Here is a 16,544-nt window from a genome sequence, read left to right as displayed (position 1 = left end):
CGAGGGAAAGTGGAAAAACTTTCTTGGCTCCACAGGCAGACAATGCCTCTCTCCACCACAAGTAAGCTTCTCTGCATCAGTTGGACACACTGATAGGATGGACACATTTGCTAATTCAGCAACTGTTAGTGATCCCTTGGGAAAAGATTCAGGCCTACTGAAGAGTTACAAGGCAGGTGGGAACTAAATTTCAATTCAAAAAGCTTTTATTGGCTGCCTACCTAGTACCAAAGACTAGAGGTTTGGGCCTACAATTCAAGTTTCTGCTTCCTAGTCACATTTGACTCAGTTTCATAAACTGTCCCCATTGAAAAGCAAAGGCACACACACACACACACACACACACACACACACACACACACACACACACACACACACACACACACACCTCATTATAAAGGGAACAAATTTGTGAAATATTTTCAACCATAAAGTTAGATAAAAAATTATTGCCTAAAAGTTACTGAGCCTAGCAGGCATTAATTTGAGTAAATCTAAGGCCTGGGACCTATTTTTAAAGACCAGTGGACAGGCCAGAAGAAAATTACCAACTCTCTTAAAATTCAGATAAAGCAAATGAGATGCAAATAAAATGTGGAAGGTGGCTTGCCATGGTAACCACTTCATTGTAGACATAAATTATCACAGAGCCAAGGAAGATCTATGTTCAAATTCTATTAGCAAATAATTGCTTTAGTATGACTGTGAATATTTACCTGAGCTGCTGATGTGCTCTGCTCGAGCTTAATGCAGCAATGCTATTCTCATCGGTGACCACTTCAGGAGGAAAAAAACAAGCCTTGTGTGAAGCTGATCAGCCTGCTGACAGATCACACACTGGAGAGTTTTCCCAGTAGCTTTTAAATGCCCTGCAATCAGTGGCCATGTGGTCTCAGATGCATTGGTGGGGAAATATAAGGACGAACTAAATATCCAAGCCAAAGTCAATGATAAAAGAATCAAGAGACCTAAACTTTAACAATCTAAACTTAAAGGGACCTATTATACTAAAGGGTGGTGGTATAGGATGCACTCTGGGGCCATCGGTGGAGGGACATTGACACTGGTGGTGGGAATGGCTCTGACTTACTGTATATCTGAAATTCAACTATGAAGGACTCTGTAGATCACAATGGTTTCAGTAAAATAAAATTAAGAAAAATAAATGCCTTGCAATAATTATCTTTAAATGATAGCCTCCAGTAGTCAAAATTGAAAATGCACATATTGAGAAAATGAAGCCAATTTTATATATATATATATTTTTTTATAAACTTTTGTTTGCTTTTTGGGGGGGAGAGTGCATTCCTAGCAGTGTGTAGGGTTTACTTCTGGTTTTGTGCTCAAGGATCACTCACTCCTGGCAGTATGGAAGGACCATATAGGGTGCTGGGGTTCAAATCCAGGTTAGTCACATGCATCTAGGAACCCTATGTCCTATACTGTCATTCAGCCCTGATGTTAAATCATTTTAAACCAGAAAGCATAGTGACTACCAGGGCGTCTAGGCAAACTGCAAGCTCCTCATATTGAAGAGATGACACCTGGTTAGTTGTAGGAATTATTTTTTTGTTTGTTTGTTTGGGGGCACACCCGGTGATGCTCAGGGGTTACTTCTGGCTATGTGTTTAGAAATCGCTCCTGGCGTGGGGGACCATATTGGATGCCATGGGATCAAACCGCAGCCCATCCTAGGCTAGTGCTGGCAAGGCAGATGCTTTATGGCTCCACACCATTGCTCCGGCCTCCCTCCATTGTAGGAATTATTTAACAGCATCTTTTCCCCTGAGATCTTAAGGAGGCAAGAAATGGCCTATTATCCTGAAAAGAAAAGCTTGAAGGGCCTTTTACGCAGTTGTATTCTGCCTTTATTTTGGCAGCTTGTTTTGAAGTATCAATGCATGTTGGTTATAGTGAAAAAAACAGGAATTCTTTCTTAATCTGGCATGTTGGCTGAATAATTTATCAAGAAAACATTTCATAAATTTCTCCCAGTTGCATATAAGCAGTTTAGGAAATAGCTTCTTGCTTGGAATCCAAGGTAAACTTCCTCACTAACTCACTGCTAAATTAGTTTGCAAGGTTGCTTTTTAGCAGTTAAGGCTTTCCAGAGCTGCCCGGGAAGTCATTTGCATCTAAACACCCATCTTTTCTGAGACTCAGGGAAGCAATGGGGTTGGGGGAAGTGGCATCCTATAAATTGTTTCTCTGCATTTTATGGGGTTATCAGATAAGTCTTAATTGATGGCCATTAATTTTGATAAATTAAATTTCCTCTGGTGGCCTCGGGCTTTTCATGATGACTGATCTTTTGCCTCTATTGAAGTTTCCCATCATCTGCTGTTCCCAGCCCACCCCTTCCACCTCCAGGATTTTTTTCTAACCAATTAGTGTTTATGGAAGTGTTAGCCAGAGAGTACCTCTCAGACCCTGAAGGTAAGTATAAGCATTAGGACAAGCCTTAAAATAAATGATGGTCACCTGCCACTGCCTCTTTCCTGTCCTCAGAAAAATCCTGATTAAAACCTTCCAGTGTGGCCCATATATAGCACAGGGCTCAAGGTGCTTACCTTGCCTGCTGGCAACTCCATTTTAACCTCCCAGCAGCCTAAAAAAACCTCTGTTCTTGACGAGGTACTATGAAAGTAGGTGGATATAATCTGTCCCATGACCCCACAGTCACTTTGCTTTACCCCTGACCTTCTGCATCCTCCGCCCTCCTCCATCTTACTTGCCCCCACAAAGTGATCACTATTAGGTTTTAGCCTAGTCTGCTTGTCCATATACACTTGGGATTTGAAAATGATGTAGAGTGAAACAAGCTTTGATTCTGGGTTTTGAAGAGATGGAGGCTGGAAAAGGGCCTTCTCATGTATTCCCTGTTTCTTCAGAGTCCCCAGCAGGTTCCTTTAGAAGGAAGTCCCATCCTAACAGAATGCTCCTTCATTCCTGTGAGTTTTGTACCAAATGCAAGAATTGTGTTTTCAGTGCTGCAGGAGCCCTACTGTGCGAGAAATTTCCTGGGCCACATTCCTAAGGTTCTTGGGGCCTCTAAAGCTGTACCCACCACAACTTGGGGGACCATGTAGTGCTGGAGAGTGAACTAGGTTGGCCATATCAAGACCTCTTTTATTTCAGATAACTCTCCCCCCAGTTTTTGTATCTTATGAAATGTTAACGAAAGGAGATAGTGATTATTCCCAGTGTGTTTATTTTATCAAGCAAAACGCTGACCTCCCATTCTTCTTCTGGCTGTTCTTTTTTCTGACCAGTGTATGACACTGGTGAGGCTACAATTCAGAGTATCAGCACAGGTGGATGGTGTCTCCTTTAGGGTCCTTCCTGCCTGTATCCCAGGCTGAGGAGAATTCCCTACCTAAACATCAGTGCTCTGATGATGAGTTTGTGCTGGCCAGATGTGACTTTCTAGATTTGGGGAAAGCAGCAAAAGGTTTAGCAGATGCTGAGTTGCGACTCTGACGTGGACTCTACCTTCCTAGACAGGGTGTAAATAATTAATAGAGCCGCGCCCGGAGAGATAGCACAGCGGTGTTTGCCTTGCAAGCAGCTGATCCAGGACCAAAGGTGGTTGGTTCGAATCCCGGTGTCCCATATGGTCCCCCCGTACCTGCCAGGAGCTATTTCTGAGCAGACAGCCAGGAGTAGCCTCTGAGCACCGCCGGGTGTGGCCCAAAAACCAAAAAAAAAAAAAAAAAAAAAACCCAAAAACAACAACAAAAAAATTAATAGAACCATCTTCCAAAACACCAGTAAGAATAATTTTAGTACCAATAATCCCTAAAACCCAACTATTTGGGGTTTTTTTGGGGGGGAGTTGTCACACCCAGCAACATTCAGGGGTTACTCCTCTTCTAGCTCTGTGCTCAGAAGTCGCTCTTTGAAGGCATGAAGGACCATATGGATGCTGGGATTTGAACCACCGTCTGTCCTGGATCGGCTGCATGCAAGGCAAACACCCTATCGCTGTGCTATCTCTCTAGCTCCTAACCCAACTATTTGGTTTTTTGTTTTGTTTGTTTTGTTTTACCATACCCTGCAGTCCTCAGGACTTACACCTGGGTCTGTGCTCAGGGGTCATTCCTGGTCATCCTTTGCACATGATGTTATTCTGAGAATCAAACCAGTGTTCAAACAAAATGGTCACTTGCAATTGTTTTAGTTTCTTCGCTGTCTATTCAGCCCCCTATTTGTTTGGTTTTATGGATTATGTTTTAAGTTTAAAAATCGAAAAACCTTTGAGGGCCAGAGCATAGTATAGCGGGTAGGGTGTTTGCTTTGCACGTGGCCAACCAGCGTTAGATCTCCAGCATCTCACATGGCCCACCTATCACACCAAGAATAATTCTTTTTGTTTGTTTTTGGGTCACACCCGGTAGCACTCAGGAGTTACTCCTGGCCTTGTGCTCAGAAGTCGCTCCTGGCAGGCTTGGGAGATCATATGGGATGCCAGGATTCAAACTGGGGTCTGTCCTGTGTTAGCCTTGTGTAAGGCAAACACCCTACCACTGTGCTTTCCCTCTGGTTCCTCGCCAGGAGTAATTTCTGAATGCAAAGCCAGAAGTAAGGCCATTGGGTGTGGACCGCAAGCAAACAAAAAACAAAACAAATTTTGGAAAAGAAAAATACAAATCACCCCGAGGTTACAAATAGGTTTTTTTGTTTGTTTGTTTTGGTTTTTGGGTCATACCTGGCAGCGCTCAGGGGTTACTCCTGGCTCCAGGCTCAGAAATTGCTCTTGGCAGGCTCAGGGGACCATATGGGATGCCAGGATTTGAACCAATGACCTGCATGAAAGGCCTTGCCTCCATGCTATCTCTCTGGCCCCCGTTACAAATAGTTTTGTTTTTATCATGGAGAATCCCACCTGGCAGAACATGAGTGTGCAAGGGATAGGATCTAGGCCCTCTCATAGGCAAGACCTTTATCTCTATCTCTTAGGCTATTTCCCTAAATGCAAGGGGATATAAACTGGACTCACTTTATTACTCACCCTTTATCAGGCTACTTTTATAAAAGTGCTGTTCAGAAATTCCTGACTTGTAGATGCCCTGTGAGGTGAGGGTGGAGCCAGGGCTCAGGGGCCACAGAAATGGGGACAGAAAAACATCACAGCCTTGACCATGACTCAGGACCAACTGTTGGAGCTGTGACGTGGCCTGAGCTCCTAGAAGTGGGGTTTAGGGTTTTGACTGAGTTTGGAGAGGAGCTTTCTCTCATTGACTACAGACAGGAAAGTACACGGACTGTTGGTGTGTGTGGTCCATATCGCTGTGTTGGGGATGTGCAGTGCCAGAAGGTTCCCCAGCACACACTCCAGGGCCACAATAGAGAAGATGGCTCTGGATATAGCTTCCCCTCTTCCCCAGTTTTATTTTTTTTTCCAGAGCTAAATTAAAAGGGGAACAGGTGTTTGCTTAGATTTCTGTGTTCCTAAGTGAGCCAGGAGCTGTTTTATAACCAGGGAGGCATTCAGAGGTTGAAGGTAAAAAGTGACACACCAGCAGATTTGTGTTGTGCTGAGTTGTGACACTATGTTAGAGTTGATGTTTGGACGTGGACTGGGTGATTAGATGGGGGTTTCACATCTAGAGGAAAGGTGGCAGCCCAGAGAATTTGAATCTGCACCCACCCAGGCATTCTGTACATGACAGCTAATGTGGTAGAGCTGGAACAATAACATAGCAGGGAGGGTGTTTGCCTTATATTGCAGCCGACCTGGGCTTGATCCCCTGCACCCCCAAAGTATATGTGGGTCTGACTGAAAACCAAAGCAGAGAGCTGATGATGCCCATCTACAGGTCTCTGAGAGCACAGGACAGCCTGTGGTGGACAATGCCTCACAGTGGAGAGGTTTGGGGCTGGGACACATGGGGAAGGTTCCTTACAGAGACAGAGTTCAGAGCTTAGGGTAGGTGTTCCTGAACCCCTTCTAGCTCAGCCACCTCCACCCTGCCCTGAGGCTGCTGTACAGCAGTGAACACCCATTCACTTTTGACTTTGGAGTAGCAGGAAATGCCCAAAGATGTCAGGATCAATGATAGAGTTGGAAAGAGTGGTTGGGATTCACTTTTCCTACTGTGCCTATACTTTAGGATCTGGAAATGCCAGGACGAGCAAAATACAGCTCTGCAAACCCAAACACTGTTTAGATCACCTTAAGAGACTCTGTAAATGGCAAGCCCATTTACCAGAAAAGATCTGCTGTGAGTGCAGATGTTAGGGTATTTGGTCAGTTTAGATCCAGCTGCCTGTGAGGACTCAGGGGAGGCCTGTGCCCCTTCCAGAGGCTCCCCTCAGGGACCTCCTGGCCTGAGGAAAGCTCCTTGGCACCAAAGCAGATGGCATCAGTGAGAGGGATGTCTCAAGACACCCCAGAAGCTTTCTAAATTTTCTCAGGCAGGCAGGAAGGCCCAGTCGGGCCTTCTGATGAGAAGCTGATGAGAGCTGATGAGGCAAGGAAGCATGTGGGAGGTGAAAACTTGCCCCACTTCCCTCAAGCTGATTGGCTCAGGTTCACCCTCCTTCTAGCATCTCATTGGAAATTCAGGCACTAGTTTTTAGCCACTAAGAATCAACGGCCTTTCTTGGAATTCCACCTTACTTACAAAACAAAGCACCCCCCAGCTGCACCTGAGTGCACCAAAACTCCTGTTTTGGTCCAGCAGCATGGGGTGGGGAGGGCTGACACAACCACCTTTTTTTTAGGCAGCAGCCCTTCAGCTGGTCTTGGGTCCCAGGGAAGCGTAGTTGGGGTGTTCAGTCTCCAGCAGGAGGCCTGGCAGGCATCTGGAGCTGTTTGTCTTCCCACCTGAAGGATTTGATGAAAGCTAAATTTCATATAAAACTTTTGACTTTGGAGTAGCAGGAAATGCCCAAAGATGTCAGGAACAATGATGGAGTTGGACAGAGTGGTTGGGACTCACTTTTCCTACTGTGTCTATACTTTTGGATCTGGAAATGCCAGGGTGAGCAAAATACTGCAGACCCAAACACTGTTTAGGTTACCTGATGAGACCCTGTAAGTCCCTATGCCCCGGGGACCAAGCTGCAGCGCAGCCAGGGTCAGACCCGAAGCACCTTCCAGTTCAAGGGAAAAAGGATGGCAGAGGGACACATGGGCATTGAGAGCCACAGCCTATGAGGGCTTCAAGGAGGCATTTTAAGGGTCATGACCTGCCACAGACCTTTCCAGACACACCCCCACAGGTGCTAGCACCTCTGAGCCTCTCTAGCATATTGAATGGGGAGGCAGTGAGAAGCAGAACCTGACTGTTAGGCTGTGGGAAATGGTACCTTCATGGACTTGGCAGTCAGTCCTGACAGGGGATGGCACCCTGACTAGCATTATCTGTGCACCTTGCTCTCCCTCCTGCTCAGCCAGATGCTAGTCTGAAGAAAGGCCCTGGTCCCATAACAACATTTTTCTCTCCTCCCCTCCCCTCTCCTCTCCTCTTCTCCTCTCTTCCCCTTCCCCTCCCCTCCTCACCCTTCCCCTTCCCTTTTTTCCTTTCCTTTCTTCTCCTCTCCCACCCCTCTTATTCAGCAGAAAAGCCATAGTTCATACTTTCTCTGCCACCATTCTGAAATCACACACACACACCCATAGACCTGTACTCAAGAAAGAGGAAAAGGAAGAATGTACAAGAGTTGGCCTCATTTTCAGAACTGCTTAATTGGGGAAGAGAGTGTACCCCAAGTGTGTTTAGGGGACTCACAAGCTGGGCTTCGACTGATGGTTCGAGGGCAAAGTAGTGATGGTGAGGGTAGGAGGGCATAAGTGAGGGGAGTGTCAAACTGGTTCTTGCATCCTTAACCCAGCTCTCTCCTCAGCCCAAAAATTGTTTTGTTTTTTCCTTATCTGCAGTGGAAGCACAGATTTTTTTTGGTTTTGGCTCTTAAGGTGAAACTTAGTACAAACCACATATCCCCTCTTCCCTGTGGCCTCTCATAATCTAGCTGCTAAGTCCTAGGGGTGCTGTCCAAGTTTGGAATGAACTATACCAGGTGGCAGGTTTGCTGTTTTATTTGGATTCACATGCTCTTTTCAGAAATACTGGGCTTTAAGACTGCCCTCTGGTCTTGGGTCATCACATTTCAGATTTGGAGCATAGGTTTGCTTGGGAAGCCAGTCAGCAGCCAGGGTCAGTGTGTGCTTTCACATAGACAATTCCATTATTATCTATTTGAGTTTTGTCAAACTTCCTTCCCCAGGGCATTACAGTTTAGAAATATTTTCTTTCTTTTTGGGGGGAGGGTCACACCCAGCAGCACTTAGGGGTTACTCCTGGCTAATCACTCCTGGCAGGCTCAGGGGACCATATGGGATGCTGAGGATCAAACCCAGGTCTGTCATGGGTTGGCTGCATGCAAGGCAAACACCTTACCACTCTGCTATCACTCCAGCCCCAAGAAATATTTTCTTATAACATACATTATTACACTGATAGCTTTATGAAGAGCCTATAGATGGAATGTACTGGTCAAGTACCAGCTAGATAGGATTAACTGAAGTAAATATATAAAATTCTCACCCTCGTGGAGCATAAAATTAGGATTTGGATTATCTAAATAGTTATATGACTCATTAGTTGAGCCATATGAAGTAATTTATTATAGATGAAATCTGGTATTTTTTCACTTTTAAAACGTTTTCAGTTTTTATTTTTGCTTTCTTGGGCTTTACTCTTCCCCAATCTCCAATTTAAAAAAAAAAGGTGGGGGCTGGAGAGATAGTATGGAGGTAAGGCGTTTGCCTTGCATGTAGAAGGATGGTGGTTTGAATTCGGCATCCCATAAGGTCCCCCAAACCTGCCAGGAGCGATTTCTGAGTGTAGAGCCAGGAGGAACCCCTGAGCGCTGCCAGGTTGTGACTCAAAACTGGGGGTGTGGGGAAGGGTTGTGCTTAGGGCTTACTCCTGAGTACAGGGATCATTCCTGATGGAGCTTTTGTGTACTATACGTGATGCCAGGTATTGAACACAGGTAAGGCATGTGCAAGGCAAGCAACCAGACTCCTGTACTGTCTCTCTTGCACTTCTTTTACACTTTTACCCCTTCACTTAATTATCATTAGTTTATACTATTAGATTTCAGGGCTCCCTGAAATCACATCTCTTTATGTAATCGTCACCATTTCTGCCAGCTCACTGACCCATCTGCTCATTCTGAGTCCCTCTCCCCTTGTCCTGTAGTACTCGCCAGAGTTTTCAGTCTAGTTAGTAGTTTTGTTGTTTCTTGCTTGTTCATTTGCTTTGCTAATTCATTTTCCACATCTGAATGAAAGTATCCAGTAATAGGCTTTTCATTCCTTATTTCACTTTGCAGTCATTTCAAGATCCTGTTGGTCCCTGAGGAAGTTTGAGCTCTTTTAGTGGCATAGTAGTATTCCACCAACATTCATGTCTCTACTACTGTGAAGATAGCCAATACTGGAACACTTGGGTGCTAGTATCCTTTGTAGTGTTTTCATAACCTATGGAGAAATGCCAAGCAGTCACATGTTTTCGTTTCTATAACTGTTTACTCAGTTAAGGACTCTCCACACCATTTCCCCTGGACATTACACAATTAACATACCCTTTCCCTGTATTCCTTTTTCTCCACATCTTCTCCAACACCTACTTCCAATTTTGATATGGTCCATTCTCCTAGGCACAACTGTGGTGCTGATTTGCATTTCCTGGTGAGGGGTGTTGAAATTTCTCCTGTGTCTGTAGGCCAAATGCATGTCGTCTTTGGAGAAGTGTCTAATTCCTTTTGCTCATGGAGGAAGTCATGCTACTCTGCTGAGGATCAAACTCAGGCCAGCTGTGTATAAGGCAAGTAAGTGCCTTACTCAGCAGGAGACAATTTATTTAGGTATCATCCCCTTGTCAAATAGATGATGTGCAAATACCTTCGCCCGTTGGTAAGATTGCCTTTTTTGACTTTGTGGTGATTTTATTTTATTTTCAATCCCCATTGGCATCCCATGGGGTCCACTGAGCAAACCAGCAATGATTCCAGAGTAACTCTTGAGCCAGGATCAACCCTTGAGCACCATCAGGTGTGGCCCAAAATCTGTATTTTTGCTGTAATTTTAACTTTGATGTAATTCTCTTTGTTTTTTGTTTCCCTTGACATTGGGATTGAGCAGTTCTATTTTTTGTTTTTCTTCACATTGGGATTGAGCCTCCAAATCCATCTCTAAGGTCAACAGTCCTGGTGTGAAGTACCTATTTTTTCCTTTTATAGTTTACAGTTGGGGGCCTGATAACCAAGTCTCTAATCTTTTATCAATAATATTGATCTTTGTTGTTTTGCATGTGGCCGCCAGTTTTCATTTTTCAGACTTTTTCTTCATTGTATGGTTTTGCCTCTATTGTAGATTAGATGACATGTATATGTGGGTTATTCTATTGATCTATGCCTGATTATGTTTCAAGTCACACCAATGGCTTAATGAGGTATATTCTATGTTAGTAATAACTAAGAAAAATTATCAAGGGAGGAAGCCAAAAGTACAAGGTAGATGACAGAAATTTTAAATAGATTGGGATGAAGACCACAGTGAAAGCTAGCATTTAAGGATGATGTGGAAGCCGTGAGAAAGGAGAGCATGCAGGTGAAAAGCCAGATTACCTGTGTAGCCGGAAAAGTGTGCTAGGGTGTGTCAGGTCTCAGAACCACATCTCTTAGACCCTAGAAAGCCAGCAAATGAAAGCCAGGTTCCCTCTGGAGATGGGTGAGTGTATTGGGTGTATCTCCAAGACTTCACTAGGTCAGCTGGCAGAGGTAAAGACTTGTATGACCAGCACCTGCACCTGCAAGCCATCCAAGCCACTCAACTATCTGGAATTTACTTGGTGAACACACCTTTTCTAAACACCCAGGAAAAACGAGATGTATGATTTTCATTAGCAAATTATGTTTATCTAAAGGGCTTATCTAAAATTTTGTTTATCTAAAGATACACATATAGTATTTTCATGGGATTATCACAGCCTGGGAGAAGAGAGTAGATGGAATCCCTACACACATAGTACTTGAGACATGCAGCCGTCTATCAGATTGGCTATTTATAAGGTTCTGTGATTGAAGAGCATTCGAAGCACTACAAGTATCTTGTACTATTAGTAAAGGAGGAGCCTGAAAGAGCTAAGGGCATGAATGCTCCGGCCAGGAAAAGGGTCCTGATACCAAAATAGAGTTTTGTGCTACAGAAGATTAAGGCTCTTGTCTTGCACAGTTGACCTGGATTCAATCCCCCGACACATGATTCCTTGAGAACTACTCAATGTGTTTGTGTTAAATACATTCAAGTGTGTGAGGCCAGTGTTGCACGCTGACATCAATGTGTTAAACCTGCTACTTCCCAGGAGGATCTGAGCACCATAGGAAAGTATTTTGTGGTGAGTTCTCATGGTGTCAGAGTCGGGCATAACTCCAGTGACTTCATGACAGCAACTGTGAGCTTTCGGTCTTGTGCCCTATAGTATGAAAGTGCATCCGTTTTGTTTACAAGGCTGATGCAATAGTACAGTGGGTGTTTGTAAGCAGCCAACTGGGTTTAATCTAGCCAGGAGTGATTCTGGAGTGTAGGAGTAACCTCTAAGCATTACTCAGTGTGATGCTTAAATTAAATTTAAAACAAAAAGAGAGAGAGAAATTCTTAAGAATCTGTTCGATTGTGTTATATATTGTACTCATTTCAATGAGCACAACTGCTCAGAGGTAGAAAATGGAGAAAAAGATTTGGTTAATCACACAAGACTTTTTTTTTTTTTTTTTTTTTGTTTTTGGGTCTCACCCGGCAGTGCTCAGGGGTTACTCCTGGCTCCATGCTCAGAAATTGCTCCTGGCAAACACGGGGACCATATGGGACGCCGGGATTCGAACTGATGACCTTTTGCATGAAAGGCAAACGCCTTACCTCCATGCTATCTCTCTGGCCCCTCACAAGACTATTTTAGGCCAAAAAAAAAAACCAAATGATTTCATTAATACCTAGACAGACTGATTTTAGGCATCCATCTGAAATTGTGGCCCAGAGCTGCTTCATTACAATTCAATGAGGCAATACAATACAGTGAGGCAGAAGGCATAACAGAGGACTTGGAGGGCCCTTGTTGCCAGGAATTTTCGGGGTGGGTCTGTATTGTTTCTGTGGCATCAATTCGGCCTGACTCTTCTGTTTAGTCATAACCTTATGATTTATGACCTGGTCATCTTTGCTTGCTTCCCAGAAGAGGTGGCTCAGAGAACTGGCCTTTGGCTCCCTTTCTGCTTCCTTGGGCTTAGTTGCTTAACAACACATCAAGATGAGCAGAGTATATATCATACCAAGTATTACCCAGGGCTTCTCCGCTCTCCCAAAATTCTGTTACCCTTCAAAACACAAAAATGAGTGGATTTGCCTGCTTACACTTCTACAAGAGGCTGTGCCAGGTGTCGAACCCCATCTTGGTCTCTGGTCTCTATCCCAGTTTCCTGTTATTACTGTTCTAGCACAGCTAACATCTTGTAGCAGTCTTTTTCACCAAAAAAAGTTTTATTGAGAAATGTGGAGAAACTTAGTTGCCTTTGTCATTTGGTTTTAAGCTTCTTTGCTGCAAGTTGAGGGAGGCAAGATCCCCTAGTGCAGACACCTGAATAACTTGTGGATGTGGGTAAAGGGGTTTGCCCTGAGTGTTTGGGTGGTATCAGCAACAAACATAGTATGATCTAGCCCTTTGAATTCTCTCCCTCTCCCCATTTTTACTTTCCTAAGGGGGATTCCCAAACAAGAAACGTGCCTTGTGTCCTCCTTACACTGTGCTTGGTCTCAATTCTGGCCCTGGAAGTACTGTGAAAAACAAACTGAGCAGTACAGCCAACCTAAATAAAAAAAGCCTTGGATGTTAGTATGATGGGGTCAATCAGGTGGAAACAGTTGCTCAAGAACCCCCAGCATAATAGTTGTTAAAAGTCAGGCATGTCCTGAGAAAACACACCTATGCACTTGGTCTGAGGGTATTAATTCTGCTAATTCGTGGTCTGTGGGCGTCAAGTTTGTCAACTCATTTCACAGACCAGATAGGCAAACGGTAACAAATTCATTTACTTTTCTAAAAGAATTATTGGTGGGGTCACAGTCAAAGTAGGCTAAGCCTCTAACATGGTGAAGATGTTTCTTAGGACTTTGCAGGCAGCTACTGCCCAAACACATGTTCATTCCTTGGATGTTCTCATCTGTATTGTCTCTTCTGCCCTCCAGGTCTATTCCTTATCCTCGGCCTGATCCTCTACCCTGCTGGCTGGGGCTGCCAAAAGGCCATAAGCTACTGCGGACACTATGCTTCAGCTTACAAGCCTGGAGACTGCTCTCTGGGCTGGGCCTTTTACACTGCCATCGGGGGCACGGTCCTCACCTTCATCTGTGCTGTCTTCTCTGCCCAAGCGGAAATTGCCACTTCGAGTGATAAAGTCCAGGAAGAGATTGAAGAGGGGAAAAACCTCATCTGCCTCCTTTAGTTTGGAAGAGATGGCTGTCCCTCTTCCTGTGTAACCTTGTGAATCAGTCCACCTCTGGATTCTTCATTTGCATTGAGTGGAAAACTAGCCTGTCCCTACCAAAGCCACAGGACTAAGCCCTGAGCCTTAATAGGACCACTGAGAGGCAGCCTGCCCAGCTCGGCAGTGCAAATGATGGAAGCTGGAAAAGAGGACATTAAATTAAACCCTGCCATGTGCTCAGTGTCAGCTCGCCCAATGGAGGAGGAGAAGCTTTTCTGCTAATAGACTGCTGTGAGTGCCTCGTGGAATCTCATCCAGCAAGACAACACACAAGACACAGCCTCCTGCTTCATTGAAAAGGGTCAGCAGGGATACTGGAGGAAAACTTCATAGCTGGACACATTGGATCAGTCCCTCAAGATGGATAACAGAACAGTTATCCCAGAGTTGTGAAATGCGAATCAAGAAGAAAGATAAACCTATAGAACAAGTCCCAATACAGAATCCTGCTTGCTGACAGCAAAGTCTTTCTACCTAGCAGCAGCCAAGCTCAACATGGACTCCTTCCCAGGGAGGTGCCATGTCCTTTTCTCCAAGGGTAAGGCTACACTCATGGTCAGAGGATGCTTCACCTTGTTTCCATAGACAGAGGCCACCAGGCCAGTGGTGACTCAAATGTTCACTGGGAGAACCTGCAAGAATCTGAGCACTCCTGGGGAGAGCTTTTCCCACTGTTTGATTACAGGAGTCAGCTATATTTCCAACCCCCTTACTAATAGAAGTTTCCTTTGCACGGAAAAGACTGACTCATGGGCGTTGCAATTTTCTTGTTACTGCTGCTGAATCTACAAGCAGACTCAAGTAACATTAAATTGCTGTAACAATTGTGAGTTGCATTAAAAACTTTGTGCCCAGGGAAGCACAGTAGAATAACGGGAAACAAAGCTAGACCTACAGAGCTACAAGCTTGTAGCACCTGCCAAATCTGTTTACAAAAGGAATGAAACACCACTATTAAAAATGCAAGGGCTTTTAATGCAGTTTCCATAAATTACCAATATTATTGATTAGCCATCACCTCAAGTTTACTTGAGAGTGATCAAAGTGGCCAGAAAGAAAACAATCTGAGCTTTCAGAATTCCAGACCAGAGACAGAAACAAACACTCCATAGAAACAAGTTCTGAAAGGACTAAGGCTACAGGTTACCAGCAGTTACACTTTGTACCTTTTTTGAGCAGGTTTTATGCTATGGCCTTTTCCAATTGCTGTCTACTTAAAACTGTATTAGTATAAAATTATGCCTAAGAGCAAAGTAACTGCCAGAGAGGTTGGATATAACTGTAACTGGATCCATTCTGGCCTTTGCCCTCTATCTGAAACATCTGCTCTCAGGTGCTTGAGGCAGGAGAGTGGGGTCCGGCCTTAATAAGTTTATCATACTTGGACCAAATTCAGAAAATGCCATGATAGGATTGGAGCAATAGTACAGTGAGTAGGGTGTGCCCAAAACAAACGAAAAAATAAAATGCCATGGTAAAGGCTGTGACTATTTGGGGGAAGCAGGTTTTCTAAAAGGACAAGAAAAAGGCCCAGGAGAAACAGTGACCCTGCCTCTGATCTCAGACAGAACCAGCACAACAGCCACTGCTGGGTTCCTATTTCTGAATTACTATGTTTGAACAAGTAATTCTTTAAAATAACATAGTAATAGTACAGTGGGTAGGGCTCTTGCCTTGCATGTGACTGACTCAGATTTGATCCCTGGCACCCCATATAGTCTCCAGATCAGAGCCAGGAGTATCTCTGGGTATAGTCAAAATCAAACCAAAAAGAAAAATAATGAAAAAAAATTCTCATTAAAAATATTGGAAGATTTATTTTAAGAGAACATATCTTATATTAATTTTACATTCTCAGTCTTAACAGACAAGTCCTAGGCCCAGAGGATCCTCTGAGCAAATCCACAGCCTTTACCAGCTCACTGTGGTTTAGCTAAAGTGCTGGTGTGTCTCTAGATCATCTCACTAAGTCAAAAGTGAAAAACATGACCTCTCATGGCCAGGATTCATTTAAGTTTACTTTCTCTTTGTTTGCATGTTACAGAGGACAAAAGCACAAACACCCATACACATCCCCCAAACCACTAAAAACTTAAACACTGAATTAAGCAGAAAAAGATAGGATTTCTCCAGCAAAGACAGTAAAATTGTAAAGTCGGATCTTTTCAGCCTTCAGTTCATCAGCCAGGTTTTGGCTAGGATAGAAACAGCCCAAATCACCCTAGTCAACACCTAAGCTGCACAGCTGTATAAAAACCACTAAACATGAGAAATGCGGTAGAAATACATTCAAAAGAATTAGACTGTTGCCAACCCCCTAATTACTTCAGTCTAAGAATCCAAGATCATCACTTCTACCAGGAACGTCTTAACTTATTTTTATCTGCATTTGAAAGTTTCACAAGGGCAGGTTGTCTCAATAAACTCGAAAGCAGCAGAAATAGTTGTCTTGGATTCTGTGGATTCTTTAAACCTGTGTGCTAACTCAACAACTTAATTATGTAAGGATTTTTGTATAGTTTCCAAATATCTGTGGTGTAATGATCTTTGCTAAACATGTATTCTGTAAAGTGCCATAGTCTTTTAAGTGTAGCATATTTAAAAAATATATATGTATATTATACATACACAAGTCTATGTGAAAGATGTGCAATAACAAAGGTGTATGTATGTTTGTGTTTTGGAAACTGGACAGGAGTCAGAACAGGATGTTTCTGTTTTGACAAAGGAAAGTTACAGTTTTGCCTTTATGGCCTGGTCATTAACCCATAACAAGTTTAATGCTACACAAACTGATGTGAAGAAAAAGACTGGTATGAAATGATATTTAGCCCCCTGGGTCTAAATTAAAATCATCACTAGGTTTATGTGAAAACTGAAGCCAGCAAACTAGGCCCAGAATGCTAGTCTTTTTGTAAAATGTGAAGCTGCCACATTGTCTTTTCTGTTAGTGTGTTAACTTGTAGCTGGTACCTAATCACTAAGGAGCT

The 16,544-nt window shown here is 43.7% G+C and overlaps 1 protein-coding gene across 1 annotated transcript in view; it reads left to right on the top strand.

Moving 5' to 3' along the window:
- LHFPL2 (LHFPL tetraspan subfamily member 2) overlaps positions 1–15,995 on the top strand; it is a 152,128-nt gene extending 136,133 nt beyond the window's left edge. The window contains exon 4 of the mRNA XM_049766337.1: positions 13,256–15,995. Within this exon, the coding sequence (XP_049622294.1) occupies positions 13,256–13,512 (257 nt within the window). The 3' untranslated portion in view covers positions 13,513–15,995. The remainder of the gene's footprint in view (positions 1–13,255) is intronic.
- The last annotated feature ends 549 nt before the right edge of the window (positions 15,996–16,544 follow it).

Source organism: Suncus etruscus, chromosome 2, assembly GCF_024139225.1.
Source record: "Suncus etruscus isolate mSunEtr1 chromosome 2, mSunEtr1.pri.cur, whole genome shotgun sequence".
Lineage (NCBI taxonomy): Eukaryota > Metazoa > Chordata > Mammalia > Eulipotyphla > Soricidae > Suncus > Suncus etruscus.
Note: the sequence above shows the minus strand (reverse complement) of the source record. Positions and strands in the feature narration are given on the sequence as shown.